The sequence below is a fragment of the Mirounga angustirostris genome, unplaced genomic scaffold, assembly GCF_029215605.1.
Source record: "Mirounga angustirostris isolate CCGP_5_RB_7025 unplaced genomic scaffold, mMirAng1.0.hap1 SCAF_8, whole genome shotgun sequence".
NCBI classification, from domain to species: domain Eukaryota; kingdom Metazoa; phylum Chordata; class Mammalia; order Carnivora; family Phocidae; genus Mirounga; species Mirounga angustirostris.
In genome coordinates, this window is record NW_026991716.1 from 32692389 (window position 1) to 32712045 (window position 19657).

Below are 19657 nucleotides of genomic sequence, written 5' to 3' on the forward strand. Positions count from 1 at the left end.
AAAGTAGCAATATGCTCCGTTTAAACATTTGGGAGACTTGCATCCTAAGACTATCTTTCATCCTCTGACTTTAGAATCGATGTCCTTGATCATCAGAACCAGGCAAGAAATTGTGAAAAGTCTCACCAAGCTACACCACCAGCGCGGGCAGAGGAAACGCTTTCAAAATATGTCATTCATCTTCACATTGAAAGGCAGTCTATCCATACATCTTTTATACACATCATTAAATATTGGTACTTAAGACTTCAGTCGTATGAGGTAAGCTTTCTGATTTATAGGCGAAGTGGGGGGGGGGGATGGCAAAGAAGTCGTCTCCTCTTCTTAAATTTACTTATCGAAACAAAAGCCAGTGTGATTACATCTAAAAGTCTGAAGTTGCCATTTGTCAAGAGTCTTTTAGAAAGCCGCTTGTTGCATTAAATTAACCGATTCCTAGCCAAACCAGGTTTAAGGAGAGAGTGTTTCCCGTGTCTACAGTGACAAACGAGTTACCAGACGTCCTTCAGTAGACTGTCAAACTTTTATGTTTACTCCTTTTAAACACATAAGGGAGAGAAGAGCACATAACGAAAAGTCAGGTTTGTTTCTTAAGAAGGGTGTCCTGTGGGGAACAAGACGCTCACCTGTACACAACAGAGGGTCTTTTCCGGCTGTCCTCACTGGGGGAGGGGATGGACATCGCTAGACCTTTGTCCTCCGGACCAGAGCACGGCCGGGGAGGGAGGGCGACTTTCTGGGAGTAGTGCAGGTACCTCCACCCCAAGAAACTACAGACCGGTTTTGACACCGATAACTGCCCTGGCTTAACCTCTGGAGGGGCCCTCTAGTCGGGGAGGGGGTTTGTAGCCCCAAACCGCAGTCACCTCTCCCACAGGGCTGGGGGAGGGAACGACTGACCACTCTACAGTTAGGGAATCCCCGTCTTTCCCAACCAGACCCCAGCGCCCCCCGCTCCCTTGTGGGGCTCGCCCCGCGGCGGGCTGGGCCAGGGCGAGCCTTGGCCACGGCGGGTGCAGACCCCGTCTCTGCTCGGCGCCCCTGCCGCGTCCGCACCGCCACCGTGAGGCCGAGCCGGGGACGGTGCCCCGTGGCGGCGGCGGCTCAGCGCTCCTCTCCGCGCCGCCCCGGCCGCCGCCGCGCCGGGCACGGGCGGGGGGATTCTCTTCCCGTTCCCCCCTCTTTCGCGCTCTCGCTCCTGTTCAGCGGGAGAGCCCGCGGAGCCAGGGAGGGAGCGAGGGAAGGGGTGGAGGTGGCGGGGGGGAGGCCGGAGGGGCGGATCCTGCCTGGGGGCTGATCCCTCCCTCCCCTCGGCCGGGCTCCGTGGCGGCAGCGGCGGCGGCAGCGGCTTCATTCCCCCTCCTCCCCCGGGAGCGGCGGCGGCGGCCGGGCCGGGGCCCCAGCGCGGGCCAGGAGGGGGCACGGCGGGGGCCGCGGAGGCCAGCGCGGGAGGAGGCCGCGCTCCGCTCCCCGGGCCGCGCCGACCTGCTCGACGGCCGGCCCGCCCGCGCCCAGGGGCCCCGAACGGTGGGGCCGGGCCAGCGGCTGAGGTAATGGGGGTGGCAGCGGGGCCGGACAGAGCGAGGGCGGGGGCAGCGGGGCCTACGGGGACCAGGGACTGCGCGGGGGGGGGGCGGGGAGAGGGAAGCGGGGGGCTTCCCGAGCGGGGCGGGGGCGGCGCGAAAGCGCTCTCCTGGAGCGAGGGCGGTGGCGGGGAAGGAGAAGGCGGGTGAGGGGGGAGCTGAAAAGCGAGGACCCCCTCCCGCAGCCGCCATCTTGTTTCCCTCCCCCCCAGCCCTGGCTGGCGAGCCGCCGAACCCCGCCCCCGCCATGTTCTCCAATTGGTCAGACCAGAGGAGGGTTCCACCCCCTGGTCGTCCCTTGGCCCCCCTGTTTCTCCTGACGGGCAAGTGAGGCGACCAATGGGCGCTCGCCTCTCTGCCCCGCTGGTTCGCTGGCGCTAGCTTTCTCTGTCTGAGGGTCGGACTCCCGTCAGTCTGTCTCTGGCGCGCTCGCCCCCTCCCCTCAGGGGAGGTGATGTTATTTCCCTCCTTTCTCCTCCGAAGGGTCAAGATTCTTCTGGAAGAGGTGCCCCATTAAAGGGGCAGGAGCCTTGGCTGGGGTTGTCCCCTGTCTCATGAGTCTCTCGTGGGGTACAGGGGATACAGTGTAATTGCAGAAACTCCTTGTTCTTCGGGGACGTGGGTGGGGTGGGCGAGTGGGGGCTTAGGGGGTGCTGAGGAGACCTGGGGGTGTTGGGGGTATTTGGAGGTGTGTTTGTGAGAAGGGCTGTGTGGGTTGAGAAACTCCCGCCAAAAAATTGGACTGTAAGCTCCTTGTGGGCGAAACTCATTTCCTCAGCAGCAGCCCTTCCCTCTCCAGAATTTGCCCTCCCAGTGCCAAGAGGCTCCGGTAGGTCCCAAGAGGTTTTCCATAGATACTTGCTGCTTGGGTGAGGGCTAACCAAAGCTGCCAAGGCGGTCGCAGGTAGGGAGGAAGAATATACGGCGCTTTAACAAAGGAGGCTCCACACGCTCTGTCTAAACTATTTCAGGTTAGTATCGAGGTAGATTTCCACACCTTTGCAAGGATCTCCCTGCCCATGAGGGCGTGGGGGCAGTGAAGCAGGTCTGTTGGCCTGGGCTACCCCCCAGGGAGTTGGCATTTGTCAGGCATGTAGTGGCCAAGGGCCTCTGGAACCTGGACAGAATTGCTGTGATGATTCTGTTGCCTTTTGTCCCAAATGGGTTGTGTGCCTGCCTGGCACTGTTGCTCAGCCAAGTTGTTTTTTTGTTTGTTTGCTTCAGTCACACTTGGGGATCGGAAAGCCTTTTATTTTTTATTTTTTAAGATTTTTATTTATTTATTGAGAGAGATAGTGATAGAGAGAGAGCATGAGAGGGGGAGAGGCAGAGGGAGAGGCAGACTCCCCGCCGAGCAGGGAGCCAGATGCGGGACTCGATCCTGGGACTCCAGGATCATGACCTGAGCCGAAGGCAGTCGCTTAAACAACTGAGCCACCCAGGCGCCCCGGAAAGCCTTTTAAATAAGGATGTTAATAATACCTTATTAACGTATAGCAACCCTGAAGAGGTAGATTTTATTTTCATTCTACTGGTGGAGTCTGGAGGCACAGAGAGATTAAGTGACTTTCTCCAGGTCACACAGAACCAAGATTAGGACCTAGACAGTGCCCCAGAGCCTCGTTTTGTACCAGACCATGGCATCTCTGTGGTGTTCTTCCCAGTGAGAGGAGTTCAACACATCATCCAAGTTTGAGTTGTAGCTTTATCACTTAACTGCCTTTGGGTTGAGTGACACCTTTCTGAGCTTGTTTCTTCATCTGTAAAATGGAGATGATAATACCTATTTTACCTCCCAAACTAGTTGAGAGAAATTTTAAAAGTAAAAGGGATTGGGCCACCTGGCTGACTCAGTTGGTGGAGCATGCGACTCTTGATCTCAGAGTTGTGAGTTTGAGCCCCATGTTGGGGGTAGAGACTCATTAAAAATTTTTTTAAAAAGTAAAGAGGATTTATAGTTCGCAAAAGTGTGCTAAATTATCATCATCATCATCTCTGCTTTATAGATAAAGATGGTAGATCCTGCAACCAAGGTGACAAACTCTTTTCTCTTTGAAATCCTCTCACTCTTTGTACTTTTCCAAGTCTCTGCCCACACCTTGGGGCACCATATCCCCTAATGTCTTTCCTGGTAGTAACTGCTACCACAGCTCTTTATGAGCTTGTCATGATGTGGGAAACTTTAGGGCTTTCTCCTTGCTGCACAAGGATAGACTAGATGTAAGTATTTGGGGAGAGAGGAACTTTTGAGGTAACAGAATGCATTGAGAGTTTATGTCAGATATTGCCCCAGTCACCTTGGCCGTAGGTCCAATGAGGGTCCCAGATAGGCCACTTAAAACTTAAGTGCCACTTGGGGGCCACTCCCAGAGCTTCCAGTGTTTCTGCCTAGAGATGTACTAGCCATTGGATCCTGAATGCTGCCTTTTCCAGAGAAAACCCTGCATACTGTAGTTTGAAGTCTGTAGACTGTACATAGTAGACATTTCAGGTGCCTTCGCCTCTTCACTCCTGGGTGTGGTCAGGGGATAGGGTTTTTGGTTATTGTAAGATGGGTTGGGAGAGGCTCTAGACCTGTGAGCTTTTGATCCTATGGTGGGGCCACTGGTCATGTACAGAGCTTGAAAGTGGTTGCTATTCTTGTTTTCTTTTTTTCAGAACCCTTGACCTCCCCCCTCCTTTTGCATAGTTAGCTATCCCACAGCCTTATGTACATCATTAGAACTTTAGATGTCTCCCCATGTTGTATTGTAATGATCTTTTTACTTTTCTGTGTCTTCAATTAGATGGAGCACCTGGAGGGCAGGGATCGTGCATGTTGGATTTCTCCTTTCATGCAAGTAATACTTATTGAGTGCTTATTTAGGAGCCAGGCAGCATTCCAGGTGCTAGGGATACAGCAGTGAATAAGACAGACAAAAATATTTCCTCTCATGGAGCTTACATTTTAGTGGAAGGAAACAAATATTCATGATAAATAGGCAAATTAGATAGCATAATAAAAAATGGTGAGTGTTAATAGTGAAAAATAAAGTAGAATGAAAGATTGCTGGTGGCGGAAAGAGGTTTGCAGTTTTAGATAAGAGTGGTCAGAGAGCGGCTCTCATTGAGAAGCAGTGCTCGTGAAAAAACTTGAAGGAGCAAGCTGTGTGGATGTCTGAGGGGCAGGATGTTCAGACAGAGGGAAGAGACAGTCTTCCTGGTAGCCACTTGATCAGATGGATGGGTGAATGAGTGCATGCCTGAACCTTCAGCTCAGTCTCCTGGTTTCTCCTTAGGCCTGTCCCCTTGGTTCCCAGGTGCCATGAGGAAGCCTCGCCGGAAGTCGCGGCAGAATGCCGAGGGCCGACGCTCCCCATCCCCCTACAGTCTGAAGTGCTCACCTACTCGGGAGACCTTGACATATGCCCAGGCCCAGCGGATCGTCGAGGTGGACATTGATGGACGCCTGCACCGAATCAGCATCTATGACCCACTCAAGATCATCACAGAGGATGAGCTGACCGCCCAGGATATCACCGAATGCAATAGCAACAAGGAAAACAGTGAGCAGCCGCAGTTCCCTGGCAAGTCCAAAAAACCCTCCTCCAAGGGCAAGAAGAAGGAGTCCTGTTCCAAGCATGCGTCCGGCACTTCCTTCCACCTCCCGCAACCCAGCTTTCGCATGGTGGACTCAGGCAGCCAGCCAGAAGCACCCCCGCTGCCTGCTGCCTACTACCGCTACATCGAGAAGCCACCTGAAGACCTGGATGCAGAGGTAGAGTATGACATGGATGAGGAGGACCTTGCCTGGCTGGACATGGTGAATGAGAAGCGGCGTGTAGATGGGCACAGTTTGGTGTCAGCAGACACCTTTGAGCTGCTGGTAGACCGGCTTGAGAAGGAGTCGTACTTGGAGAGTCGCAGCAGTGGCGCCCAGCAGTCACTTATTGACGAAGACGCCTTTTGCTGTGTGTGCCTGGACGACGAATGCCACAACAGCAACGTCATTCTCTTCTGTGACATCTGCAACCTGGCTGTACACCAGGAGTGCTACGGTGTCCCCTACATCCCTGAGGGCCAGTGGCTATGCCGCTGCTGCCTGCAGTCTCCCTCCCGGCCCGTGGATTGCGTCCTCTGCCCCAATAAGGGCGGCGCCTTCAAACAGACCAGCGATGGGCACTGGGCGCATGTGGTGTGTGCCATCTGGATCCCTGAAGTCTGCTTCGCTAACACCGTGTTCCTGGAGCCCATTGAGGGCATCGACAACATCCCACCTGCCCGCTGGAAACTAACCTGCTATATCTGCAAGCAGAAGGGGCTGGGGGCAGCCATCCAGTGCCATAAGGTGAACTGCTACACAGCCTTCCATGTGACATGTGCACAGCGGGCTGGGCTCTTCATGAAGATTGAGCCCATGCGTGAGACCAGCCTCAACGGTACCATCTTCACAGTACGCAAGACCGCCTACTGTGAGGCCCACTCACCGCCAGGTGCTGCCACTGCTAGGAGGAAGGGTGACTCCCCTGGGAACCTCAGTGAGGCTGGGGAGGAGGAAGGGCTGAAGGAGGGCTGTGGAGAGGAAGAAGAGAAGGAAGACGTAGAAGAGGAGGAGGAAGATGAAGGCCAAGGCGGGGTAGGTGGCCCCCTTAAGGGGGTGCCCAAGAAGAACAAGATGACTTTGAAGCAGAAGATCAAGAAGGAGCCGGAGGAAGTGGGCCGAGATACGCCCTCCACTGTCCCCATGGTCACTGTCCCACAGATACCCTCTTACAGGTAAGCCTGCCCAGGAGTGCTCCCCATCGACTGATGGTTTCTTCTTGGCCTGGTGTTGGCCCTGAGCCAGGACCTCCTTCCCCAAGCATGGTTGGTGAACGTTTGTTCTCTTCTGTGCCCTCAAATTTAGACTTCTCCTTTGGACCCTTGTCTGGTTTGTGGTTTCGATGGTGCCCTGAGAGCAATGTGTTTCCTTTGCTTCAAGGTGAGACAAACAGTTAAGGTGCTTAGAAACCCAGGTGAAGGGTGTCTAAGGCAGCATTTTTCAACAGGTGTACAAGTGGCATTTGGGACAGGATAATTCTTCATTATTAGAAGAATGTCCCATACAAATTTCAGTGTTTAGCATCCCTGATCTTTGTAACTGCCATTTGCATCCCCTCCGTCATTGCATGGTCTTTGTGACAAACTCAGACACTCCCCACATATGTTACCAAAAACCCCCGTGGGGAGAGAACTGAGAACCGCTGTTTCAGGGGGTCAGTATGGGTGTCTGCTATCCAGAAAGCTCTGTTCTGGGAATGATGGGGGCTTTGTGTGAGGGGGTGGTGGTGTGGGGAAGATGTGCTATTTCAAGAAGCTTTTAGATTTAGGGGAAAGAGGATCACTCGGTTCAGCTGTATAACTAAGCCACATCGGTCCCTACTGAGTCTATAGAGGGACCATTATACCTATTTTTAACCATCAGAGGAGTAGCTGTTGGAGGGCAGAAAAGCAAAAGACCAGAAAGATTTTCCAGTGGAAGCTCATCTCAAGGGTGATACTCCTTAGAAAGTAAACAGTGTTAGAGCAGGAAGGAATCTTGGAGATTATTGATCTAATGTAGTCCTTGCACCTTCTCCCACACCCCCAGATGAAGAAACGCAGCCACAGGAGGTAAAGTTGTTTGCTCCTTTGTTCACTCAATGAGGTGTTTATTGAGCACTTACTATATGCCAAGTCCTGTTCAAAGGGCTGGAACCAGATGGGAAGCATAGAACCACAAGCTGGGGCTCATGATGCCTCCAGGCTCTGTTCCTGTTGTCTGTTGCTCTTGTTGAAAAGGATAGGGAGAAAAGAGTGCTGGAGGGTAGCAGGGAAGGAGTTGTTGTAAGGGGAACAGACAACCAGACTTACCAGTCTGGGAGGGAGACGCAAGAGTGGAGAAGAACAGGAGGGAGAGGCTTTTGTGGCGAGCCATGGCTGGGGTTAGAATTCAGTCAACTGGAAATGTCTTCTAGGCACAGAGCTGTTGTAGGCTACCCTCCTCCCTGCTGTTGAGTTGCTCCATGATTAGTAACATCTGTAGGGTGGCTGTGCCCTGGGACTAGACTTTTCGGTTGTCATGTCTGCTCTGATAGGTATGTCTTGCGGGGGCCAGTATAGCATGCTGGCTAAGAAAAAATCAGACAGACCTGCTTTTGAATCCTGCTCCTGTCACTACCTGTGTGACCTTTGGCAGATTACTTCTTTAAGCCTTAGTTTTCTTGTAAATGAGCCTCATAGGGTTGTTGTGAGAAGTAAATGAGATGATAGAAGTAAAGCATTTAGCACAGTACCTGGTAAATAGTAAGCGCTCAATAAACGGTGGCTACTGCGGCTGCTGCTGTTTTATTATTCTTTTCCCTACCTGCACAGATGCTGTGGGAGCCCACCATGGCCAAGAGGTTGTAGAGGGAGGGGCTGCCTGCAGCTGGGCAGCTGTGCTTGGCATGGGCATTGGTGGGGGATCTGTTCTTTGGGGAAAGGCCTAGGCCTTGGTTTTATAAGCTGGGCTTTGGGGCAGGAACGTCTGTGGAAAGGCGCAGGGCCTGGGTGAGCAACGCCCAGCCCACCATGCCCATCCTTAGCTTCTGCTTTCTTGTTTAGCTACATTTATCTTCCTTTCAGTGGAGTGAGATGAAGAGAAAAAGTGGAGGAAACACAACAGGGGCACGGAGGCCTTGCTTACTCTGTGGAGAACCAACTTTGGGACACAGGATGGTATAGCAGAGAGATCATCGATTCACATCCCGCCCAGCTCCACCATCTTTCTACCTGCATTAGTGACTTGGGCAGTTCATCCAGCCTCTGTTCCTAAGCTGCCTTTCCATCTTTTGTTACCATGAGACTAATGTTACCCACCTTGCAACAGGGCTATTAGGATAAAGATTATAGGCTCTCATTAATTCCTACCCCTTTCACTCCCACCCTCTCCCAACCCCCACATATTATTGTCTTAAATCCTGACCTTAAGAGTTCTCTGTTGGGTTAGTTTAGCCAGCTAAGTTTTCAGACTCTCCATCCTCTTACCCAGTTTTTTTTTTTTCCCCCATTTGGTTTAAAATTAGACGTTTTTAGGCTGCTGAAATCTTTAATGAAAAGCCCGAGGTCGGACAGCTCCAAGGTGTTGCATGTGAGCTCAGAAAACAGTAGCCTGGTGTACTTTTACTAGTTTCCCTTCCAGCTTGCCTATGGACTATTCCCTGGTCTGGGAGGGACCCGCCCAGCCACAGGGCAGAGGAGGTAGTGACCACATTGCCCACGGTTTACTCAAGTTCCTGCTCTGTTTTGCTGCCCTTATCAAGAGTTCAGGGCACAGGCCTGTTTTTCAGGAGTCCAGGACCACAGGAAACAGGGTTCCTGGGAGAGGGTTCTTTTGGAGAATCAGGACTGTAAGGTAGGATGTGGAAAATCAAGTGATATATCTATCTCATGCTGAATCTGAGCTGCTTAACTTTGCTGTCTTTTTTTTAAGCCCTTCTCTGAGGTCAGGCATTTGGCCACTTTATTCCATCTTCCTTTATATATAAGGTTTGGAAATGAACCCAGGGTCTGAAGAGGAGGCTGTAATCAGGGCTGCCCACTGACCTTGTCTTTCACTTCCCTGTGCCTCTGCTCAAGGTTGAACAAGATCTGTAGTGGTCTCTCCTTTCAGAGGAAAAACCAGTTCATACAGCGGCTTCACAACTACTGGCTCTTAAAGCGGCAGGCACGGAATGGCGTCCCCCTCATCCGGCGCCTGCACTCCCACCTGCAGTCCCAGAGAAACGCCGAGCAGGTAGGTGAAGTGATTGAAGGTGATGGAGGACGTGGAGTGTGAAGGAGAAGGAGGGATGGTTGGGACACCCTCCCTGAGCCCTCTGCAGAGCCTTTGCCTATAGGTGGTCACCCCTCCAGGTGGCATCTCCCAGGAATGACCTCCAGCACGTAGAGCTCTTGGGACCAGACAGCTGCTCCTTCTGGATGGGAGAGGCTTGACTTTGAAGCAAATTCTAGGGGAGAGTGAAGAGCAAGCCCAGCTTTCCATATATGTGGGGAAAACCTTATAGACATGGCAGAAAGGAAGAAGTGGGTTGACTGAGGGCCAGGCGGCCGCGTTGCATGAATTAGGACAAGGAGCACTTTCCTTAAGACACTATACTAACATCTGCCAAAAAATGTTTCATAGAAAACACACAAATGTGCCATCTAAGTTGTAGCACAGAGCCTGGCCAGTTGTGGTGGCCTTTTAGCCACAGAGAGCTGCTTCATGTTTAGTGTTTTCTGAATTGATTGGAGGCCTCCTGAATTTTTTTATTTTTTTACTTTCTTTTTTTTACCCTCTTTAGTTCTTTTTCCCTCTTCACTTGTTCCATTACTTCTGCCTTTTAATATTTCCACACGGCCACCCCGGAGATGAAGCAATCTTTTACATGACTCTGATGCCCTCTGAGTTCTGATTTCACTTTTGCCTTTTGTAACTAAAGTCCTGAAGTGCAAGTCTGTGTCTGGTCCCTCCTTGTAGTGGTCTGCCTGCTCCCCTGTAGGCTCCCCTAGAACATCAGCCACCTCCTCCCAGCCCAGCGAGCCTTACCTCACATTCTCACCGTATTGGCCATTAGGCTGCATTTGACACCGTGGATCACCTTGTCTTAAGAGCTTCTCTGTGACCCCATTTTCCTTCTCCTCTATGACCCCATTTCCCTCCTCCTCTATCCGGCTGACTGCACCTTGTGCTGACCCGACGTTTTACTCCTCAGTAGTAACAGTCCCAGGGGCTCCACTGCCTGCCCATTTGCTGGGAGAGCTTGTGCGCTCTTATAGTTGTAAATAAGTGTGGCAATAGTTCCACGTTTCTTGTCTTGTCCTCATCCCTTTTTTCTGCCATCAGTCCTTCTGGGGCAGGGGAACCGCAGATGTCCATGTAGATGTTGTTTCCTAGAATTCAGATATTGGAGACAATTCATTATCTTCCTTCCTCTCGGTAAACATATTTTTCCTTTTTTTTTTTTCTAAGATTTATTTATTTGAGAGAGAGAGGGAGCAAGGGGAGGGGCAGAGGATAAGAATCCTCAAGCAGGGGGCGCCTGGGTGGCTCAGTCGGTTAAGCGTCTGCCTTTGGCTCAGGTCATGATCCCAGGGCCCTGGGATCGAGCCCCGCATTGGGCTCCCTGCTCCGCGGGAAGCCTGCTTCTCCCTCTTCCACTCCCCCTGCTTGTGTTCCCTCTCTCGCTGTGTCTCTCTCTGTCAAATAAATAAATAAAATCTTTAAAAAAAAAAAAAGAATCCTCAAGCAGGCTCCCTGCTGAGCGCAGAGCCCAACATGGGGCTCCATCCCACGAGACCACGACCTGAGCTGAAATCAAGAGCCGGACGCTTAACCGACTGGGCCACCCAGGTGCCCCTCCCCATTATTGACATGGAACCTTCTCCCTCCTGACCTCAGACATTCCCACTCTTGGAGTTACTTTTGATTCTTCTCTCCATAACAAGCCACAGTCAATCATCCCTTATTGCTATTTTGCGGGGAGTGTATCAGTATATGGTCTTTTGTCTCTATTCTACAGCTCCCTTGCTCACCCATGCTCCAGTTTCAGCAATAGCTTTCTGTTTCTTCCACCTCTAATTCTTTCTTTGCTGTGCAACTGATACTGTCTTACTCACACACCATTTTCCAGAATATATTCCTTTTCCAGAACATATTCCTCCTCTCCAGGCAGGCCACATCTGGGTTCCTTTGCCTGGATTTGAGGCTTCTTATCAGCTAATCCTGGATATTCCTTGGCTTTTGTGGTTCTCCAGGTTATCTGCTCTGGCCAGGCCATTTTTTTCACCAAGCAAAGAATCATTAATTCTGCCTTCACACTTCTTCCCTGTGGTCTCTTTGGTTCCAGCAGAGGCCTTGCTTACTGTTTTGTTCACCTATGTCCATCACCATGTGAAACCCTAGTAAGATTGCTTCTGTGGGAAGCCTTCCCCGACCCAACCCCAACCCACTCAGATCCTCTCTATTTTATATCCTCTCAATAGTTTATCTGTTGAGTTTTTATTATATTTGTGCTACTATGCCCTTGTGTGTCAAAACTGGGCCTCTTCCCCCCAACTCTACTGTAACCTCTTCTAGGACAGGAATCACGTTTTTTGGTGCTGGTGGTATTTTAAAGTATGTTCAGGTCAGCTAGTACAAGCTTGTAGTAAGAACTTCACTTTGTTTTCTAGCCAAGTGGCAGCTCTAGGGTGAAATTCTTTCCACCTCAAGGTGTATGTTAGTTTCCTTCTGAAATTCTTTCCAGCCCTGAGGGGCACAGCTGCACCCTGGTATCCTCGGGGCTGGGGGAGGGGGAGCAGTCCCAGCTCTCACTCCAGCCGTGGTTATCACAGGGCAGTTAAGAAATGTTGCTGCAAGGCTGGGGAAGCGCAGGAGGAAGGCATGGGGTGGAGAGGAGGCGGAAGGGCTCTCAGGAACGTGGGTCAGCCAGGGTGCAGGGCCCTTATCTGCTGAGACCCTGTGAGTCTGGAACAGGGAGAGAACTCTGGGCAGGAGACAGGCCTCCAGCTCCTCCTTCCTTTCCCTTTCTTCCTGCAGCGGGAGCAGGATGAGAAGACAAGTGCAGTGAAGGAAGAGCTAAAATACTGGCAGAAGCTCCGGCACGACTTGGAGCGGGCGAGGCTGCTGATTGAGCTGATTCGGAAAAGAGAGAAGCTCAAGCGGGAACAGGTGGGGAAGAGCCGCCAGCCCCAGGGCTCTTGTTCAAGGTCTTTTTCTCCCACTGTCAGTGTGGCATCAGGAGAGCCAGGAGCCTCTGCCTGGTGTCCATTTCTTCCCCTTCCTGCCCAACACTGGGGGCTCCAAGGCCTGCTAGTCTGTATTGAGTATGATGCTGCACATGGCTTCTAACTGTGGGGATTTAGCATCTGGTGGCCTCATGCGGAGGCTTATCATCATATGCCTGGGCTCATCCCTGGAGTTTGCTGACTCAGAAAATCTCAGACGGAGTCTGGGCTTGAGTATTTTGAAAAGCTTCTCAGAACATTCTGATGGGCATCACTGCTGGCCTGGGAGCTTCTGAGGGTTTTCACTTGGCCCTTAAAACACTTACGGTCTTGACTCATTCAAATTTTCCAATCTAGCCAAGGAGGGTCTAAGCCTCTAAGCATGGGGAATGTTGAGGCAGGTTGTGTAATGCAGGGGTTAGGAATATGAGCTGTGGCACCAGACTACCTGGGTTTAAGTCCTGGTTCTGTCACTTAGTGCTCGTGTGACATTGGTAAGTTGCTTAATCTCTTTATACCTCAGTTTCCTTGACTGTAAAATGGGGGTATTAATAGAACCCACATCATAAGGTTGTGAAGAGGAGATGTCTTAGTATATATAAGGAGCTTAGAACAGTGCCTGGCACATAGTAGGGGCTATAGAAGTGTCAGCTGCTGTCGTTCTCATCATTATTGATAGTCGTTGCCTCCCTGAAGTGTCCACTGGTGCACTCTGCACGTGGCAGAGAGTAAATACTATTAATTGAATAAATGACAAGCCAAAACTGTTCTCTCTAGTCTAGGAATAGCAGCTGTTACTTGTATGCCTCAGAGGCATGGGTTAAAGATGTTCCTTTCTTTCTCCAAACCCTCCTCCACTGTTCAGCCCCAGCACGAGTCCTTCTTGCAGAGGCCTGTAAGCCTCCATTTCCACCTCTGAGACTGGGCAGCTTTTGCCGTACCTAGTGTGTGTGGGGGGCATGGAGGGCATCTCAGGACCTTCTCCATGGATTCAAACTGTGCCATCCCAGGCCTGGTCCCACAGCTGAGCTTTGCTTCTTGCCTCTGTTCAGAGAAATAAAAGGGAAAAGGAAGCAGGCAGGCCTGTTTTGATGTCACCAGGAGGAAGGAACATTTCATAGCCTAATCCATGGCTTCCCAACCTTGTAACATTAGGGCATACATAGAGAATCACATTTGTGCAACATACTATTGTAAATGCACAAGGCTGCTGCCTCCTGAGGAGGTGAGCTCCAGGCCCTGGGCCAACCCAGATGCCCTAAGGGCCGATGGGATCGATATCTCAGCGTACTAAGTGAGAATTCTGGCCCAAATCACATTTTAAATCATCAGTGTGCTCTTTGAACGAAGTCAGACCCGGGTTCAAATCCTGTCTTGGGTTAGTGACTCCTCATACTCTTTCCAAACCTCAGATTCCATATTTGTAAAATGGGGAGAATAGCCATTTCTCCCTCAGGGTTACTGTGATGATTAACTGAGGTAATCTAAGTAGAGAGGCAATGTGGCAGAGTGGTCAAGAGCACACACCGGAATCAGACTATCTGGAACTGAATCCCTATTCTGCCCATTATTGGCTGTGTAGCCTCAGGCCAGTTACCTTGTCTCTCTGTGCTGCCGGTGCCTCTTTGTAAAATACCTCATCTGTACCTACCTCATATACTTGTTATATTACATAAAATGTTTAGAATGTCACTTGGCATTTAGAAAGGACCATGAAGGTGTTAACTTAGTATTGTAAGTTTTTGGTATGGTGCTTGATACATAGGAAACAGTCACAGAGTGGTAGTTGTTGGTCATTATTTCTAGGCTGAGGGCTGGGTGATTGCTCCTCATATACTGGTCAGCTTAATATCCTGTGAAAATTTGTTGAACATGATTGGTGATAGTCATCAAAAAGAAGTCGGGTGCCTCTTTGCAGGGGGTGTTCTGATCTCTTTCCACCTCCACAGGTCAAGGTCCAGCAGGCTGCCATGGAGCTGGAGCTGATGCCCTTCAATGTTCTGCTGAGGACCACACTGGACTTGCTGCAGGAGAAGGATCCGGCACATATCTTTGCCGAACCTGTCAACCTGAGTGAGGCAAGTTCCCTCACCACTTCCTGAGCAGTGAGCCCCTCCTGAACCAGAAACAGGGTCTGAGTAGGCCAGGAAGGAGTTGGGCCGCAGGGTGGACAAAACCTGGGGGTTTCTGGCAAAGCTAGTAGACTTGCCCATGGTGAGGGATCAGCAGGCCAAGAGGAGGCCAGGGCCCTGGGGCTCTGCCTGAGCCAGCGTGCCAAACCAGAAAATGGGGTGGCAAGAGTGCCGGTGAAGGGTGCACCTGTTTGGCTAGTAAATGGTTGTTGTAATTGTACAGGTTTTATATGTTTAGGTTCCAGATTACCTGGAATTCATATCCAAGCCAATGGATTTTTCTACTATGAGGCGGAAGCTGGAGTCTCACCTGTACCGCACCTTGGAGGAGTTTGAGGAGGACTTTAACCTTATAGTTACCAACTGCATGAAGTATAATGCTAAAGACACAATTTTCCACCGAGCAGCTGTCCGCCTGCGGGACCTGGGAGGGGCCATCCTGCGGCATGCCCGGCGGCAGGCAGAGAACATCGGCTATGACCCCGAGAGGGGCACCCACTTGCCTGAGTCACCCAAATTGGAGGACTTTTACCGCTTCTCCTGGGAAGACGGTGAGAAGCCTGGATGGGTGGGGAGAAGAGGGACCAGGAGGAGGCACAGGGACAGAGTTCAGCCAGCCAGGGATCGGGGTGGGCCTTGGAGCTATATAGGGTAGACACGAGGAGGAGAGCTGAGGGTAGGCACAAGCTGGGATATACCTGCTTGTGGCTGCAATAGTTCCAAGAGTTAAAGTTGAACTAATTCGCCGAGTATTTCTTGAGTGGCAGGACAGGGAATCAGGTACTAGCTGTCTGTTTGAAAAAGCTAAATCCTTACCAGGGGTCTTCCTCTTCTGGACGCCCTCTCTGTGGCATTGGAGCATGAGGCAGGGAGAGTGCAATGCTCGTGTATGTCTGGCTCTTTGAGAAGAGTGCAGGTAGAGGAGCAGAAAAACGGAATTGCCTCTGAGCCCCGCACTCTGCCTGCCCCTGCTGTCTGCTTCTCAATGGCAGTAGCCAGTCACTCAGGCCGGGGGATTGCCAAGCTGCCTCGTGCCTGCTCCACGGAGCCTGTAATTACGACTGTGAACTGCTTCCTGCAGATGTTTCCCAGATTCTGACCTTGTGCCTGTGGCTGCCCTCCGGGCAGTGGTGTTACCAGGGCCAAGGCCCCACAGTGACGCTCCTGGAAGCCACTGGCCCAGGTATTCCAGGAGAATATTTTGCATCCGAAGGATTTGGTCCCTTCCCCTTGCCTTGGGCTGGGCAGGTCCTTCAGCCCCTTCTGTCCTCCCTTCTCCCTGGCAGTGGACAACATCCTCATCCCAGAGAACCGGGCCCATTTGTCCCCGGAGGTGCAGCTGAAGGAGCTGCTGGAGAAATTGGACCTGGTGAGCGCCATGCGGTCCAGTGGGGCCCGGACCCGCCGCGTCCGCCTACTGCGCAGGGAGATCAATGCCCTTCGGCAGAAGCTGGCGCAGCCACCCCCACCACCACAGCCACCATCACTGAACAAGACTGTGTCTAATGGGGAGCTGCCAGCAGGGCCCCAGGGGGATGCTGCTGTGCTGGAGCAGGCCCCACAGGGGGAGCCAGAAGACAATGGGGACAGAGGTGAGAGACAGGGGCAGTCGGGGGGTTGGAGGCCAAGGGAACAGAGTGAGGGTTAAGCTGAAATCCCATAGTGGAAGCATCCTTCCCTGAGTTTAGGTCTGACCCTTGTGGGCAAGCAAAAACCCTTGGAGGGGTCACACTTCCATGTATATCCAGGGATGATATCCAAAATATTTAATAATCTGTAGAGACCAAAATTCAGCAGAGTAGATGTTGGCTGTGGTATTGGAGTGTGCTCCTGGGAACCACTGACGTGGATGTTTAGTTGCTAGATTGTGGACAGGTTTGGGGAGTTTTAGAGGCTGGGGCCCAGCAGGTCTTTACTAACCAGTAAAGAAGTATTTATAGTATCTTGTACGTGATATGGTTGTATTGCACATACTAGTTAAATATTAGCTCACCTTAGACCATCGTGTAGATAGGCCCTTAGGGCAGATTAGGTTGTGGGGTAGGAGAATAGAAAAGGAAGAAAGACCCTAAAGATGGTCTGGCTTCTTGAGCTACCTCATGGCTTTGACCCCAGCTGGCCAAGTCTACAGCCCCATCCCACGCAGAAAGGCCAGATTGCAAAAGACATCCAGAGGTGATTCTCAGAGACCCAGCCTTAAAGCTGAGCTGCTTTCCATTCTTCCCCTTCACTGGGGACAGAATTGTATTCCTCGTACAGGTCCTGGGAGCTGAGCCTATAGCTTGGGGATGGTCTGTCATCCACACAGCCTAGAAGGGTTTGGAGTTATCTCCAGAGGGTAAGGGGCCAAATTGCAAGGAATGGCCCATTTTATTTTAGGTTGACTGAGAATAAGGACATGGCTGGGAGGTCCCATTTGGCAGTCACTCTTCCTGACTCCCTATGTGGCAGTCAGCATGCCACTTGTATCCCACTCTCGGGCGGTGGCAGTGCAGAGTCCTGCCCAGCGACTGGCTGCAACAGCTCCTCCCAGAGGGTTTCAAAACGAAATTCCCAAGCAAATCTGGGCTGTGGCTTGGAAGTTTTAATTTTTAAAAGTTTCACAGTGGCAAACGAACAGACATGTTTGGGAACCACTGAGGTAACTTACTTGCTCTCATTTTCCCACATCTGTAAACTTACTCTTTGTGTTTGTCCTGCTTGCTTCACTTGGGTGATAGGAGACAAAATACATTGACAGAGGGAAAATACTTGAGTCGAATGAGAGTTGTGCACCTCTGATCTATAAAGCTGAACTTGCCTGAGTATTGATGAAGCCAGGTGGCTTTCAGTTTTCTCAGGTGTGGAGTAATGGTTTGTAACACATTTCATCAGACTCACGTGGTAAAGCTTTTTTAAAAAATACCCATCGTTAGAGATTTAGTTTCATTTGGTCTGGGATAGGACCTTGACACTGGAATTTTTAAGAAACTTCCTAGGTGATTCTAATACACATGGTTTAGAATTACTAATGTTGATAAAACTTAATCCTACATTGTCTTTGCCTTAGACAGGAGACCTGGGATATGCCTCAAGGTTTATAATAGCCCATGCCTTTGGTTCTTGGTTAGCAGTGTCAGTATCTGGTTTGTAGGGGCAGACTTTTTCTAAAATGTTCAAGCAGGTTCTCTTTTTCTCTAACAGATGACTCCAAACTGCCTCCCCCACCAACCCTGGAGCCCACTGGGCCTGCACCTTCCCTGTCTGAGCAAGACTCCCCTCCGGATCCCCCTACTCTGAAACCCATTAATGATAGCAAACCTCCAAGCCGATTCCTAAAGCCCAGAAAGGTGGAAGAAGATGAGCTCTTGGAAAAATCACCTCTGCAGATTGGGAGTGAGCCCTTGCAACGCCTGCTCAGTGACAATGGCATCAACAGAGTATCTCTCATGGCCCCTGATGCCCCTGCTGGTGCTCCACTCAGTGGCGTGGGCCGCCGTACCTCAGTCCTCTTCAAGAAGGCCAAGAATGGGGTTAAGCTCCAGAGGAGCCCTGACAGGGCCCTGGAGAATGGCGAGGACCACGGTGCAGTGGGCTCTCCTGCCTCTCCGGCCAGCATCGAGGATGAACGGCACCCCCGGAAACGGCCAAGGAGCAGGAGCTGTAGTGAGAGCGAAGGGGAGAGGTCCCCCCGGCAGGAGGAGGAGACAGGTGACCACGCCTGTGACTTCTCTACTTCTCATCTGCTTTCCTGCTTTGCCTTGCCAGCCAGCACCTCCCCTAGTTGGCTGCCTCCCCAGTGGTCCCTTTGGACACCCATAGAAGCATTGAGGGCTCCGTAGCTTACAGTTGGGCCTGGCACATGAGTAGGGGCCTGGAGGAAAAGGCTTTGAGAAAGTAATTCGAGACGGCCATATTGTGTCTGGGGCCCTCTTTGGCCCTGAGAGGATGCAAAGCTATATGCCATAAAGTGGTTCCTACCTTCACTTTAGTTCATTCATTCATCAGATATTTCTGTCAGGCATTGTCATAGGCACTGGGGCAGGGGGGGAATCAATGAACAAAAGGCAAAAATCTCCCTTGTAGGGAAGAAAGACTAAAAACAAATGAGTGGATTGTATCTTGTATTAGAAGCTGTGGAGAAAAATCTAGCAGGGAAGGGGAATAGGGGATACTGGGGTGGTGGTAGAGAGGGTGGCCAGGGGAGGCCTGAGGAGGGGACATTTGAGTAAAGATCTGAAGGAGTTGAAGGTGTGAGCTATTTGGGTATCTAGGGGAAGAACACTTCAAAAAGGTAGGCTAGCAAGTCCACGGGCCCTGGAGCTGGAAACGCCTGCATGCCTGGGCAACAGTGAGGAAACCAGCACGGCTGCGCAGAGTTGGCCGGGGTATGGGTGGAGACGAGGCTTCAGAGGTAGGTAACGGGGCTCCATCACTTAAGAGTCCTTACTACACGTCCAGCACAAGCTGGTCACAGGGGGTCATGCAGTAAGTCAGACTGAGTTCCGGCTCTGAAACAGTCCACAGCCCGGGGGGAGACCAGACGGTGTCCTGAGGTGCAGAGATGGTAGAGCGCCAGACCGTACGTGGTTATGTGTTAGGTGACAGCACTGCTGGGGGCGTTCAGGGACTAGGAGCTGGAGGAATTGGGAAGGCTCCACGAGGAGGCGGGCGTGAGCTGGTCCTGTGGGAGGAAGCAGAATAGCAGGGAGTAGATGGAGCCAAGGGCTTAGGCCTGCGTGTATGGGAACAAGGACAGAGTGCCTGTGAGGGACAGTTTGGAGAGGGGCTTCTTGGCATGTCAGGAGCCACTGCTGGATCGGTGAGGTGGGCCTGGAGGTGCACACAGTGTCGTTTAGTCTTAGTGGGATGGGGGAGGGCAGCTTGCCTGGTGGCAGAGGCCTGCTCTTGGCTTTTGGTTTTCGTGTTGCTCTTTTGTCCTTTTATGTGGTGGCTTTGGGCTGTGTGCCTAGCACATGCTTTTTGTCTTCCCACCTAACACTTTGTTTCTAGCAATACCTTCCCTTCCCCGTCTGGCCCAAGCCTCCGTGTATTAGGGCAGTAGATTAGTATATAGAATCGAGAGTCTGAGGCCTGGAGTTAGGCAGACCAGGGTTCACGTCCCATCTTCTGACCAGCTGTGTAGGCTTGGGCAAATTAATTAACCTTTCAAGCTTGTTTCTTATTTCTAGTAGGAGGCAGGTGATACCTCCC

The 19657-nt window shown here is 51.5% G+C and overlaps 1 protein-coding gene across 11 annotated transcripts in view; it reads left to right on the plus strand.

Annotated features, from left to right (window-relative positions):
• Positions 1-1392: 1392 nt before the first annotated feature.
• The window catches only part of BRPF3 (bromodomain and PHD finger containing 3), a 48479-nt gene continuing 30214 nt past the window's right edge, over positions 1393-19657 (plus strand). For 7 of the 11 annotated variants that reach the window (XR_010413610.1, XR_010413608.1, XR_010413611.1 and 4 more), the window contains exons 1-8: positions 1394-1550; positions 4862-6338; positions 9201-9357; positions 12145-12276; positions 14282-14410; positions 14703-15015; positions 15751-16056; positions 17648-18154. Coding sequence is in view for 5 of the 11 variants with exons in the window: in XM_064597527.1 (XP_064453597.1) it covers positions 4888-6338; positions 9201-9357; positions 12145-12276; positions 14282-14410; positions 14703-15015; positions 15751-16056; positions 17648-18154 (2995 nt within the window). In the remaining 6 variants the exon portion in view is untranslated. Of the gene's footprint in view, positions 1551-4861; positions 6339-9200; positions 9358-12144; positions 12277-14281; positions 14411-14702; positions 15016-15750; positions 16057-17647; positions 18155-19657 lie in introns of all 11 variants that reach the window. The other 4 variants (XM_064597529.1, XM_045866787.3, XM_054505835.2 and 1 more) reach the window with 4 other exon arrangements.